Source organism: Fistularia commersonii, chromosome 23, assembly GCF_037954325.1.
Source record: "Fistularia commersonii isolate RoL2024-O1a breed Wild chromosome 23, RoL_Fcom_v1.0, whole genome shotgun sequence".
Lineage (NCBI taxonomy): Eukaryota > Metazoa > Chordata > Actinopteri > Syngnathiformes > Fistulariidae > Fistularia > Fistularia commersonii.
The window spans coordinates 2,678,175-2,691,750 of NC_141306.1; the positions used below are offsets into that span (position 1 = coordinate 2,678,175).

The following is a 13,576-nucleotide window of genomic DNA, read 5'->3' on the forward strand; positions in this document are numbered from 1 at the left end:
GTAAACCAGATGTACGTTGGCTCGTCGAAGAGTTGACCGAATGAGAGAAATGATCTCATCTTGGCATGGAACCCCAGATGACAGACCGCTGACTTGGCGATATTGAATAAATCTCTTCATCAATCACTTGCGAGAGATTAAATTGAAGATTAGTCCGGCGTGGCCCCCCGGACGCCATCGCCCGTGATTCATCGTCCTGCGACTCGGAACGCTAGTAAACCTAAAGGTTGACAAGCGGAAAGTACGTTCCTATTAACGCTAGCAAATACCGAAGTCTTCATGAATTATCGACGAGCGTTTTCCATCGATCTTCCGATAAAATATTCAGATCCAGGTAAAACCTCCAACTTTCATGTTGCCGCGGTAACAACCGACAACGGCGGTGACTCTTTCCTCAGATGCAAACCCCTATAGAGACATGCGTCTGTTCATATATTTATTGATTTATGATCACATAAATAGCTTTATGCTAACATTCGGCGAGGCTTTCTCATAGATAGCAGTACTAGCATAGATGCAACCGCAACTGATCAAAACACGAAATAGAGATGCAGCGATCTCATTTGCATATCTGTCTTTATATTTATGGATCCATGAACACATTGGATGTTCAGGAGGAACGTCTGCAGATCCATATCTGCATTTGCAGGCTTATTTAAGCCTTGAAGGATTTGCATCTCCTCTTACGCACATATATAGATTTACCTTCACGCTCGCAGATTTGTGTGCCGTGTTTAATGAAGCCCATTTACAGGTCTATTTATTTTTTATTTATTTTTGTTTTGCGGCGTCCCGCCTCCACGCGTCCAGTCGGCCAAGACTCCTACGGTTGGCATCTTAACCACGTCTCGATCGATCTTCTAATATTATTCGTTTGCTTATATCAGATCTCGATGTCAAATCCAATTCATATAAAGCCTATTTTTTGCTTGAAATGTCCTGCATGTGAGAATAAGTGTTTTGTGTTGTATGTAAAATAAATCATCTTTTGCTTTTGGAGCATTTTTTGGTGATTAGATTCAACTTTATTGTCATTAAACATGTAAGGATACGGAGTAACAAAATGCGGTTAGCATCTAATCAGAAGCGCATGCAAAAAGCACAAGTGCGTATGTACAGAATGTGCAGTATTTACAGATAAATGCAGTATTAAAGAATAAATACAATTTCCTTTTTTTTTTTTTGTTTAACTTTTGTACTGTTTTTATACCTTCATATTTTGTAAGCATCCGAGGAAGAGCTTATTTTTTGCTTTAAATGTCATGCATGCGAGAATAAGTGTTTCGTATTCTATGTAAAATAAATCATCTTTTCTTTTTGGAGCATTTTTTGGTGCTTTTGATTTTTTTCAAAACTCTTCAAAGCACTTTTGTTAGAGCAAAGCGGCCATCAGTTTGTGAATGGGGGAATGTAAATATGCCATATAAGCGGAGGCTGATTGAGATTTAAATGTAATTAATAAAATATTGATGCAATACCGAAGCCTCTGGAACAATTTCACCCCTGAACTAAATTCCTCCAATCAGCTTCTGAGTTGCCAATAAACTAAAACCCTTTTATGTCAGAATCATAAATACTTTATTGACCCCCGAGGAAACTGGGTGGTTTCAGATGCTTCATGCAGGAAGAGATAAGATAAATAAACAGGAGATTAGCAGGAATAAAAAAAAATAAAGACAGTAAGGTAGAGATTGTAAAATATGTAAGATGAATTAGTTACGGCAGAACGACAGAAGATGGATGGACGGATCACGAGACTAGAAGAGGTGAGATAGTATATAGACTTTATTTTTCTTTGAGCATTTTATATTATAGCACCATGTCAGGGAAGCACCAAGGTGATGGTAAAATGTCTATAACATGAGCAATAGCTTTTGTTGGCCACAGTTGCGCAAATCACGCAACATAACTAACTGTTCCTGCTCAATTCCAGCCAAAACCAAACCCACATCATTCCCTGCAACCCCAAAATCACACAGAAAACAAGCATCAACATGAACCCCGACATCTATGGCTTGCTACAATATATGTATTATTCTATATTTTTTCAACTAATTCAATTTATTTTTATTTTCATTCTTTGATGTTCACAATTTGATATGCCCCCACAATTGCCCCTTGTGGACAAATGAAGATTTTTTCTGATTCACTCACAGTCAGCAGTAGATTAGAAGGGTAAAGAAAATATATAGAGTTAAAAGTTTTAATTTTTTAATTATATAATTTGCTTTTTTTTTTTCCACACTCAAATGTTAAAAGTTTTAGTCGCATATTGTATGAGGAAATCTGGAGTGGCAGAGAAATATGTTGGACTGGTGCAGGACATGTATGCTTGCTGTGAGACCGTGGTGAGGTGTGCTATAGAGGTAACAGAGAAGTTCAAGGTGGAGGTGGGACTCCTTCAGGGATCAGCTCTGAGCCCCTTCTTGTTTGCAGTGGTGATGGACAGGCTGACAGATGAGGTTAGACAGGAATCCCCATGGACCATGATGTTTGCAGATGACATTGTGATCTGTAGTGAGACCAGAGAACAGGTTGAGCAAAATCTTTAGAGGTGGAGGTATGCGCTAGAAAGAAGAGGAACGAAAGTTAGTCTCAGCAAGACAGAGTATATATATGTGTGAATCAGAGGAACTCGGGTGGAGCGGTGAGGCTACAGGGAGTGGAGATCAAGCAGTTGGCAGATTTCAGGTACTTGGGGTCAAAAGTCCAGAGCAAGGGAGAGTGTGGAAAGAGGAGGAGACGGGTTGGAATGGGTGGAGAAAAGTGTCAGGGGTACGAAGCGATAGAAGACTATCAGCCAGAATGAAAGGAAAGGTGGACAAGACAGAGGTGAGACCAGCGATGCTGTATGGGCTAGAAACAGAGGTCGCAGAGATGAAGATACTGAGGTTCTCTTTGGGAATGAGTCCATCATGTCAGATGTTTTGGAGAGAAGGTCAGGGGAGCCAGACTGAGATGGTTGTTTCATGTACAGAGGAGGGAGAGTGAATATATTGGTAGACACGCTACTCCACGAATCGCACTTAGCCCCTTCCCCCCCAAAAAAGAAGAAATTAATGCATGTATGTATGTGGTTTTGAGATGGTTATTTGGCGGAGTGGCGACTTCTGAATAACAACAACTGGTACTTTGGATTTTCGGTTATTGAATTGCAATTTTTGTAAGACGCTTTGGATAAAAGCGTCTGATTAATGGCAGCAATGTAATGTAGACGGATGCTGAAATTGGAGGTCAAGAGGAAAACCAAAGAGAAGATTTATGGACGTAGTGAGATAGGATATGAAAGTAGTTAATATGAGAGAGGAGGATACGGAGAATACGGCTAGACGGAAAAGGTTGATTCGCTGTTTCCTCTGAAGGGAAAAGCCGAAAGGAGAAGAAGAAGAAGAAGACATTTAAATGCATATTTAAATGCAATTAAAGTGGAAATCAGCCTTGTGCGTGGGAACGAGTTAAGCAGTGAGCCCTCTTTCTTCCCTCGCCTATCTCTGAAGCCCCGCCCCCTCTCCTCCCCCCTCCCCTCCCTTTCCAATGACGTCACCAGTTAGGTTAAGGCGACCTGTCGTTCAGCCGGATGCCGCCGCATAACACCCTTCCTCCACCCTTCCTCCACTCCTCCACCCCTCCACCCTGCCTCCACCCACGGGTGGAGCCACATACCCCCAGCGAGAAAGGCCGGAGACGCGCCTCCGGTCTCCAAACAAGGGCGGGGTGGCGGGGGAGCGTGTGATACGGATACCGGAAGTGACGTAGGGAGCGCCATCTCTTCCCCCTTGACCATCTCTGGATCAGGGGTCAACGCTGCTTTGTTGATCCGCGCTGTGAAAACAAACCTCGGGGGGAGAGAGAAGGAAAAAGAAAAGAAAAGGCTTCTTTTTATCCGCCTTTTTTCCCGAAAAACACAAATAAACCCTTATTTCTCTTTTCCGCATGCAATTCCATTCTTCGGCACACTGGGTTTGTGCGCAATCTACTTTTTTCGCCACGCTTTGTAGAATTCCAGACAGGAAAGGCATTAATATGTTCAAAAAAAGTCACGTTCATTTAAGTTAATGATCTGAATAGATGTGATTATGTGTAACTGCTTAATCCAAACAAGTCTTATCTACAGGAAATGGTTGAGGCGTGAATCATATTTAGGCCTCCGAAATTAAGGGTGGGACATGTATTGTTGTTTGCGGCCGTTGTCGGGTTTCTGGTATGAGGTGTGTTCACGTGCTTTACTTCCGCTTTCAATGCGTCAGTAGAATTCGTGCGCTGTCGTTCACACGTATGTGTGTGGCATAACAGTAAAATTAAAAGTTTCAAGTCAAAATCCCGGAATTAAAGAAGGATTCTGGTCCAGGATCTGATCGGAACTCCTCAGGGGAGCGTGCTCGGCCCGGTGTTATTTTCACCCATCGCGAATGATGTATTAGTATTTTTCCCCAGGGGTTCGGAGCTTAGTGGCTAAATGCTCACAGATGTGCAACATGGAACGAATCCCACGGAAGAAAGACATTATTTTTATTCACAATTGCATTTTTACACAGCTTATCCTTTACTCGGTGTTACGGTAGCAAGATGCACGCCGGGCCCGGATGGGGACGATTTCAGGTCCGCGCACATCGGTCATCGTTTATCCCGCTGCCTCTTGGGAGGGATGCCGAGAACTCGCGCGGGCAAAAGGATAACACGCTAACTCCTTGCAGAAAAGCCCCCCGCTGTGCGGGAGGGGTGTTAACCCCTGCTCCCCCATGCAGCCAACGGCTTGTGTCGCCGAGGTCGACCACGTTTTCCGCCTCGGGGCCCACGCCCTCGGCTGGACCGGCGAGGCGTTTTCGTCTGCATTGTTTAGACGCTCAAACCAGTATCAAAATAGCACCTCAAATGTGCATTTGCTAAATTTGAATCCCACTTATAGATGGGATCGTGGATCAAAATGCCTCCGGTTGGGGGAAAGAGACCGCGATGAGTAGAACAGAGGGGGGGGGAGAAAAAGAGGTGTTTAAAAAGAGGTCAGGATGTGATGACAGCACCGAGGGTGTGATGTGCAAAAGGGGGTTTTTAAAGGATAACAGGAGTTGTAATTTTAAAAAGAACTTGATCAGAAAGATCAATTTTCACGGATATCTGCATTCCTGTTAACGCAGAAATTTCACTCCTGTGCACTCAAATTGTTGTATCTCGGGTAATCTCCAATGTTTTTAGCATCTCTGGCGGAAGTGACCGCGCCGGAGCTGCTAGCATACCAGCCGGCGTCGGAGCGACTTCTTCACCCGGGAAGCCTTGAAACGTCCGCTTCGAGCGGCAGCAGATGTTGCAGCGGCTCCATGAAGGGTTTTGGGATCTGCTCACAGATTTGTTGACGTTTTGCAGTCGAAAAAAAATGAAATAAAGGCGCGTTTTTATTTTGTTTCGTTTTGCTTGGAACCCGAGATTTAACGTTCGCACTGTGACTCGAAAGTCTGTGTGCAACCTGTTGCTGCCAAGTTGAATATGGAGTAAAAGTTTCATATTTAAGGTTATAAAACTCATACGGTGTTAAATTATGCTGCTGCCGATGTCATACAAACACAGTTAACTCACCGGTTATGTCGCTTAGTTTCGTGGGTTTGGTGCTTTATTTTATTGTTTAGCTAGGCTAGGCTAAATTAGCCAAACCAGCACTTACGCAGAGCCGCGTCAAAACATAAGCTAAGGTGTTTCTTTTTATTATTATTCCGTTGTTGTCATGGTTATAAATGACAGACAGGCTGTTGAAAACGAACACACAGTATTTCTTCGCTCGTGTAATTGTATTCATTTATTGTCATTTAGCTACAATCCATCGTCAGTTCTGAATTTCGTTGGCCTCATTTAGGTTGTTATTGTTTATACCTGGAGATGTTGTCTTGCTATTTTGTTCGGCGCATTTCCTCGAAATGAGAATTATCAAAGAATGAACGGGATAATTGTTCATCAAATAATTTTAACACACTTTTAAAGGTCAAAATAGAGCATTTTGGTCAACATGTAACATGTGCTTATCATAAATAGTTATGCTAGGTGCTTCTTTTGCTTAGTGATTTCTACTAAGATCTAACAAGTTGATGTTTGGTTTTGTTTTGTTTTCAGGATGGAGACCAACAGTCCCTCCTCTGACTTGGTATCTCCAGAGTCCACCGTCACGTCTCTGCTGTCCAGCTCAGGTCACTTGAGGAGCACCCTGCTGCCTCCTGAACACAACACCACCTTCACATACAGAGACAAGGTTGACGTTCGCTGCAAACTATCAGCTCGATTTTCAAACTCCGAACTATCCGTTCATCGCCGTGACGGAACTGAGTCGGGACTTGATTTTTCTGCGTAACATTTAAACACACAGCAGGCCGTAATGTCATTTACAGTATCAATACACTCGAGACGACGGCAACCCCAAAAAAACACATGCTTACAGTAGATAAAACCCTAATCTGTTATCAGTGACGGCAGTTGGGTCCTGGTGTGTTGCACATTTAATCTTCAAACTGTAAAAATGGCATCAGTTCTGTGTTTCTTTAATTCTGAAAATATCTTTTCATAAGTAAACGTACGCAAACGTAACTAAGTAATCGACAAAGAGAAAAAAATCTTGATTGCCATAATTACAATTGTATGACCACAACCTCACTACCTCACTGCTGTCTTTTTTTCCTTGTTGGTCCCAGCCTGCACGCATCCTGCTTATTTTTGTTTATTTATTTTATTCTTGTCATTGCTATTGTCACTCTTTTTATATTTTCGTTTATTATTATTTTTCACCCTTACTGTTCCATTCTGTTATACATTCTTATCCCTGATGTTGTTCTCCCTGCTGTTTTCTGTCTTCTAACTGTCTCTCTGTATATATTTATATTCGTATTTATTCTTTAATTTCCCCTATGCGGATCAATTAAGTTAATCTTATCTTGCGAAATAAAACAGTTCACATCGGGAAGCTAAATGTGACGTTGCATCCGATCACTTAACAACAGATTCCTGTCTCTCTTTGAAGGAGTACGACTCGGCGTCGGCAGCGTTGGATGCCTACATCGCAGATTTCGACAGGAGCCAGAATGGCGGCGTGTCTTCGGGGAGGCTGGTTATCCCGCCGGATGTGTCTCACACCCCGCGCAGACCCAGCAGAAACTCGCTCCGAAACAAAAGCGGTGAGCGCCTTTAAAAACATTCAAGGATATTATTTTCCGGCCAAATCCTCCGGCTCTGTTTTCACCCAAACAGGCCCTTCGGGTCCTTCAAACTGCTGTAGCAAAATAACATGCGTTTTTTTGTTATTTTGTGTTTCCACTCGCAGCTCTCTGGGAGCGTTTGACCGACACGGAGCTGGGTTTCCTGAAATTCCCTGTCAGTTCCCTCCGTCACCATGACAACCGAGACCGACTGTCAATGACAACTGACGAGCTACTATCCATCCCTCACGACGGCTCGATGCCGGTCACTCATATGTCTGCCTTCATCCAAGGTCTGGAAACAATCATATGCGACCCCTTCACTCTTTGGCTTTTGAAAACAAATTCTGCTGTTCTACGTAACGATCTGATTGATCGAGTCGATTGATTGGTAATCAGTCTCTCAACACTCTCTGCTGGTTTAGGTTTCCTGCCTGCTGAGTCCCTCCCCTCGTCCAGCGCAGGATGCAGATCAGCGGAGACGTCCTTCATGTCCCACCCTCGTCCGACCAGGAGGCCCAGGAACGCCAGGTCTGTTTTTGCTCACTATATTTCACTTTCCTGGCCTTTTTTTTCCCCCAAGCGTCTCTTTAGTTTAACTCGCGACGTTTCTCCCACCGATCAGGTGCAGCAGAAGACCGAGAGCAGCCATGTTGGATCCAGGTGTCGCCCCCGTCAGTGATTTCCTAGTAAGGGAGTTTTCACCTCTATTTTGTCATCACAACCCATCATTTTCCTTTTTGCACGCTTTAATTTTACCCAGGCAAGCAGAGAAAAGAGATTTATTGAAGCATCTGCAGTAAAAAAAAAAAAAAAAATCAATAAAATTCATTGTCCAGTTTGTAATTTAGGGCCAAATGTCTGATCAAAATATATAAAGACATTTGAAAAAATAAGAGGGATCTTGCTAAGAAAAGGGCAAACAAAAATGTAATTCAGTCTTTGTTAGAGAAAAGGTGACCTCGGGCTCGCACAGCACACCGCGGAGCTGCTGTCGGGGCTGGATTAGTTCAGAAAATCGCGACGATAATGTTTATAACCCAGACAAACAACTCCAGACGGTGCCTGGACTGAGGTCACCTCCTCAGTCTGAATCTCCGCGTTCACACCCGCTTCCTGTCCTCCAGCCGGCGAACCGAGAGGGAAGCCGGGAGAGGCCGCAGCCGTCCTCGTCGCGTCACCTTCCGCGCGGGTTCACCGGTCACAAGGAAGAAATAGAATGCTCCGGAATTGCCGACGTGCCAGACGTGACCGACCCGGCCTGGATCCAGAGCCGTGACCTCAGGGAGCCGCCGCCTCCAGCGCAACCGCATCTGTGCGACCGATTTGGTACGACGCATCCCCGCAGCATCAACACACAGAATCCACATTCTCCTGACGCTGCACTAATAGATACAAATGTTCAGTGCCTAATATGATATACATATCTATGTATATATATACACATATATATAGTTTCCCTTTTGGCTTTTCCCCTCAGGGTTTGCCGCAGCAAATCAATCTTCTCCGTCTAACCCTATTCCCCTTATCGTCCTCTCTCGCACCAACTACCTTCATATCTTCGCTCATTACGTCCATAAATTCAATTCCAGCATCCGTCTACCAATATATTCACCATCCCTTCACTGTACATGACTGAACCATCTCAGTCTGAGATGTCTTGAGACCGAACCACCTCGTAGTTAACCCGGGCTTCGACCGATCCGGTATGAGATTGTTAGGTTTGATTCGTATATTCGGGTTTTGGCAAAAGTATTACGCCAAATGCCCTTCCTGACGCGACGCTCAGCATTTATCAAGGCTTGGGACCGACTCACGGAGACACTTGCCTGTTTGCCCTGAGGCTGCATTACATATATGTGTATATGTATTTATATATATATATATGTAATTATGTGTGTGTGTGTGTGTACACGTTTATTTATGTATATATGTGTGTATGCATTTGTATGTATGTATATGTATGTATAAGTGTGTATATACTTACCTATATATGTGTATGCATATATATATAAACTTGTACATATATATGTATGTGTATATACTGTATATGTATGTATGTATACTAATATATGTGTGTGTATATATAAATGTGTTTGTATATGTGTGTGTGTTTGTGTGTGTGCACATACACACACATATATATGTATTTTATATATATAGATATATATATATATTTTTTTTTTAAACGTTTTGTGGCTCATTATGGCTCCCAAGCTTTATTTTTATGTTTACTGTACGGTGTCTTTACACCCTGTATAATGACTTTACCACTGCGTCAGTGTAGGTGAGTGACGTAGCTGCTTATGCACAGTATATGAGCAAAAATCATGTAGCATCGCGCTGTAGGAACGGAATTCTGACGTATGTGGAGGACCTCGAGAGTGTGTGTGTGTGTGTGTGTGTGTGTGACGCGTCACTGTAGGCCAGCCGTTTTCGTGTTTGCGCTGAAATAACGTGCAACATTTTCCAGGCGTTCCTCCTTCGGTAACGTCGAGAAGCCGAGCTCCATCCTGGCTGGCAGAGCTGGAGAAGGATTTCGACCCGACCCCTGCACCGGTGAGAGAATCAGGAACTTTAATATCTTCCTCTTCTCCGTTGGGCTTTTCACCACAGCGAATCAACCGTTTCCAAAATATCCAACATGATAGACTCACTCCCTAAGAGAAGCTCAGCATCTTCATCTCTGCGACCTCCATCTCTGCCTCCTGCCTTTAGGTCCCTGTTTCCAGGGCATTAAGCATCGCTGCTTTCACCACTGTCTTGTCCACCTTTCCTTTCATTCTGGCTGATAGTCTTCTATCTCTTCACCCTGTGACAATTTTCTCCTTTAACCTGTTTCTTTACGTCTTTTCCACACTGTCCTACACTCTGGACTTTTGACCCTAAGCGCTTGAGCAACACGTATATATTACACTTGCTAATTCGGCCCACAAAGGCCGTCTAGGTGTTGCGTATCATCTGTCGGAGCCGTCACATTTCCACGCAAGCGTTTATTAATCATCGGGGATGAAGTGAAGATCATCAAGGCATGCCTTCAGTTCAAACATTTGGCTCCGAAGATCAATACGCGTCCGAATTAATGAGCCTGGTATCGATCGCGGGGGTGATGGACCGTACGGCCCGGCGGTTGCAAAGTACCGCCGTCTGAGCGATGGCGTGTGTGTGTTGTGCGAATATCCAGGTGGACGGTCAACGCGCTCTCAGAGGCCTCAGACTTGAATTCGCCGAGCAGATTTCCCAGCTCCCCGCCGACCGGAAAGGCTCCGAGGCCGTGGACTGTCTCTTCAAAGGTAAACGGGAATAAACCGGTTATTACGAAGCACAAAGGAAATTCTGATACGTTTGTTGTCGACCGCTATTCATCTTCCTGCGTCCGTCCGGTGTGTGTGTGGGTGTTTCCTCCCCGTTAGATAACAGACTGGAGTGTCTGATCCAGAAGGCTGACCGGGTGCTGAACTCGCTCTCTCAGAGGTCGGCAGGGTCGGCCAGTCCGGCAGAGTCAGGTGAGACGCGTTCCTCACCTGTGCGTGGCTTTTTCCGCTGCAGGCGAAAAACCAAAACAAAATTTTATTATTCAACGGTGCGCTTGAGCTGTTTGTGTTTTTTTTTTTTCTTTTCAGTGGAACCTAATGCTACAACTTAGTTTTCTGAGACACAAGTCAGTGCGCAGTCTTTTTCGCTTCGTAAGTTAGGAGCGAGCGGGGTGAACGTTTGACACCGATTAGCCGTGGCCGTCCGTTAAGTGGCGTTTAAAAACAGTCCAACGCGCCGCCACCACAAGGGAGCCCAGAGAAAATCATGGAAATACACGAGCAAGGTGTGCGTGTTGTGGACACGTTTATGAAAAGATGGAGAAGCTGTCGTCGGTGAGAAACCCAGAGCGAGAGCATCATCAGAGAGGAGATATTTACGGGGATTTGGTGCAGCGAGGCATCGGAAGAGTCGGGTCGGTTTGATCATTTTTTTAAAAGAGAAGCGGCGTTCACTCCGTCGCTAAGTTAAATTTAGCAATAAAGTATAGCATCGTGCAAGTTACGTATAGCAACACATTGTAGTATTAAGTTTGTAGCCAGTTAGTTTAGCAGTCAAGTTCAAAATGAAAAACACCACCCATCTCTCTGGAAATTTATTTTTTACAATTTCTTCTTTGATAATGTATTCCCATTTTTTTATTTATTTATTGTCTAATATAATTATTTTTTTTATTATTTTTATTTATTTTTATTTTTTTTTTATTTTTAATTTGTTTGTTATTTATAAATGTAATTTTTCTTTTTTAAAAAACAGGGGTTTGGAAGGGATCACTCGCGTTTCGATGCATTCAAATGGGGAAATTTAATTTAATTTACGAGCTCAGTCACAGAGCTAGTAAGTCGTCTACCTCAACGGGACCTTTAAGACTCAACAAGCGCTCTAAGGGATGAGAAGCAGGAACTTCATAAATGAAAAACTTCTTAAAATGAAGGATGCAACGCCTCCCAAGGAATCCATAGCTTTGCCCCGCGGACAGAAAGCGCACACAAGTATTTTCAGCTGCTCCCAAATGCACTGCGAAGCCTTCGGGCTACGTACAATATGTTCCGGCTCATGTTTAATTCGGCTTTTGAACGTGCACCATATGTTGCCGCTGCAAAAAAAAAAAAAAAAAAAAAAAAAGAAAAACATTAATCCGTTAATATGAGAGTGTTAGCGAGCAAATGTTCACTAAAGAAATCCCGCGTACGGACTCGACGTGATTTTATTCTGTCCGAATAACCGTTAGTTGTTGTTGTCAGCGAGCAGCGGCGCGGCCTGTCCCGTGAACACCCAGGACTCGGCAGCGGCGGCAGGAGTCACCGAAAGAGGAGTGCGGGTAGGAAAAACTTAACAAAACAAAGAAATGGCCAATATTATCAGTGATTCGCAAATACCTGAAATTTGTGACTGGATCGCAGCGCCACCTTCTGTCTGTTCCCGACTCAGGACTGCTGCAGCATCTGGAAGCAGCCCGGCCCGCTGGAGGCTCTGAAGCAGATGATGTTCAAGCTGCAGGCTTTGGAGGCTGAACTCCAGCGACGCCGTCCGCCGCCGGTTCCCCCGGCGCCCCAGGACGCGTCCCAGACGCCGGGATCCGCGGGGATCCAGGTCCGAAAAACCAACAAGTTCGCCTCATTTGTCATTCTCTACCAAGGACTTCTGAGTTTTTAAACAAATGTATTCGGCATGCATTTGACCCAGGGGCCCGAAAGCGAAGCAGAAATGGAGATTTTTCCTTGTGGACCGTCGCTGCAGAGGTAACCCAGATGGCACATCTAACTGCACGGCTTGGCATTTTTATTGTACACCAGTTGCAACCGTCAGTTTGACGCGGATGAATTTAAAAGCGTCCAGTCAAATAAGGGAGATCTTCTTATCTCCGTCCTCAGAGCTCTGCATCACCTGAGTCACCTGAAGCTGCTGGTGGGAGAACCCGAAGGCAAACTCCTAGAGGAGGATAAAGACATCGACGAAGGACGCTACTCGTCCTCGTCGGCCGAAAGGGCCGCCTGCGCCCGGACGCAGTGAGGCTCAGAAGCTGGCCGGCGAGGCCCGCGCAGGAACCGGCCCCATCCTCTGCCGGGGATCCAGTTCAGATGAAAAAGTGCAGTAACTCATCCAGAGGCTGGGAAAAAAAAAATGTACATATACACCGCTCCAAAAAATTAAAGGGAACGCTAAAATAACACACCCTAGATCTGAGTGAATGAAATATTCTTATTAAATACTTTGCTCTTTACATGGATGAATGTCCATCTGAACGATCAATGGATATCAAATGTATTAACTCATGGAGGTCTGGATTTGGAGTCACGCTCAAAAATGAAAGTGGAAAAACAAATGATGTTTTGACTTCAAATAAGTCAAAACAAATCAGACACTTTGATTTCACACAAGTGTGATTGACTTGGAGTTACATTGTGATGTTTAAGTATTCCCTTTATTTTTTGAGCAGCATATATGTATATATGAAGGAGTAGTTTTCCCTTGACAGGCTGACACTGGAAATAACTCGGTCCACCTTTCAGGTGTGGAAATACTGACAATGTCTCAGTAGTCGTTTCCATCTAAAGGGATCTAGTTTTTGCAACAATGCAAAAACAATTAAAACGTGTTTTTTGAAGTATTGAGAAAGTTGTTAGTTTACATCTTTGTAAGAGTCAGTATTAACACGGAGCTGTAAATAGAAGCTTGGACAATTTATTAGTTTGTGAAGGTCATTGCACAAGCAGTCCCTTTTTTTTTTTTTAATTGCCAACTCATGTCTACATTTTATATGTTGTATCTTCACCTAAAAGGGCTAATTTTTTTATTTTTATTTTTTTTGTCACGGATGAGACTCGAGAATTCGCTCCTCTTTCTATTAAATATCTGCTATAATTTAA

General features: G+C 43.8%; 1 protein-coding gene across 2 annotated transcripts; it reads left to right on the plus strand.

Moving 5' to 3' along the window:
• The first annotated feature begins 5,215 nt into the window (after nucleotides 1–5,215).
• On the plus strand, nucleotides 5,216–13,394 carry c23h18orf54 (chromosome 23 C18orf54 homolog). 2 transcript variants are annotated; one of them, XM_086170729.1, is made up of 14 exons: nucleotides 5,216–5,382; nucleotides 6,100–6,235; nucleotides 6,998–7,151; nucleotides 7,298–7,465; nucleotides 7,598–7,703; nucleotides 7,798–7,861; nucleotides 8,300–8,501; nucleotides 9,646–9,731; nucleotides 10,357–10,465; nucleotides 10,586–10,678; nucleotides 11,951–12,027; nucleotides 12,138–12,299; nucleotides 12,393–12,448; nucleotides 12,581–13,394. In XM_086170729.1, the coding sequence occupies exons 2-14, from the start codon at nucleotides 6,101–6,103 to the stop codon at nucleotides 12,717–12,719; spliced, it is 1,551 nt and encodes a 516-aa protein (XP_086026855.1). In that variant the 5' UTR covers nucleotides 5,216–5,382; nucleotide 6,100; the 3' UTR covers nucleotides 12,720–13,394. The 2 variants fall into 2 exon arrangements, with proteins under 2 accessions (XP_086026855.1, XP_086026856.1); XM_086170730.1 differs by having other exon boundaries at nucleotides 5,367–5,506.
• The last annotated feature ends 182 nt before the right edge of the window (nucleotides 13,395–13,576 follow it).

Bases quoted from the DNA above. Each gene is read 5' to 3' on its own strand.
- c23h18orf54 (XM_086170729.1), top strand. From the start codon at position 6,101: ATGGAGACCAACAGTCCCTCCTCTGACTTGGTATCTCCAGAGTCCACC. The intron at 7,466-7,597 runs GTCTGGAAACAA...CTGCTGGTTTAG, and splicing joins TATGTCTGCCTTCATCCAAG to GTTTCCTGCCTGCTGAGTCC. The intron at 9,732-10,356 runs GTGAGAGAATCA...GCGAATATCCAG, and splicing joins TCGACCCGACCCCTGCACCG to GTGGACGGTCAACGCGCTCT.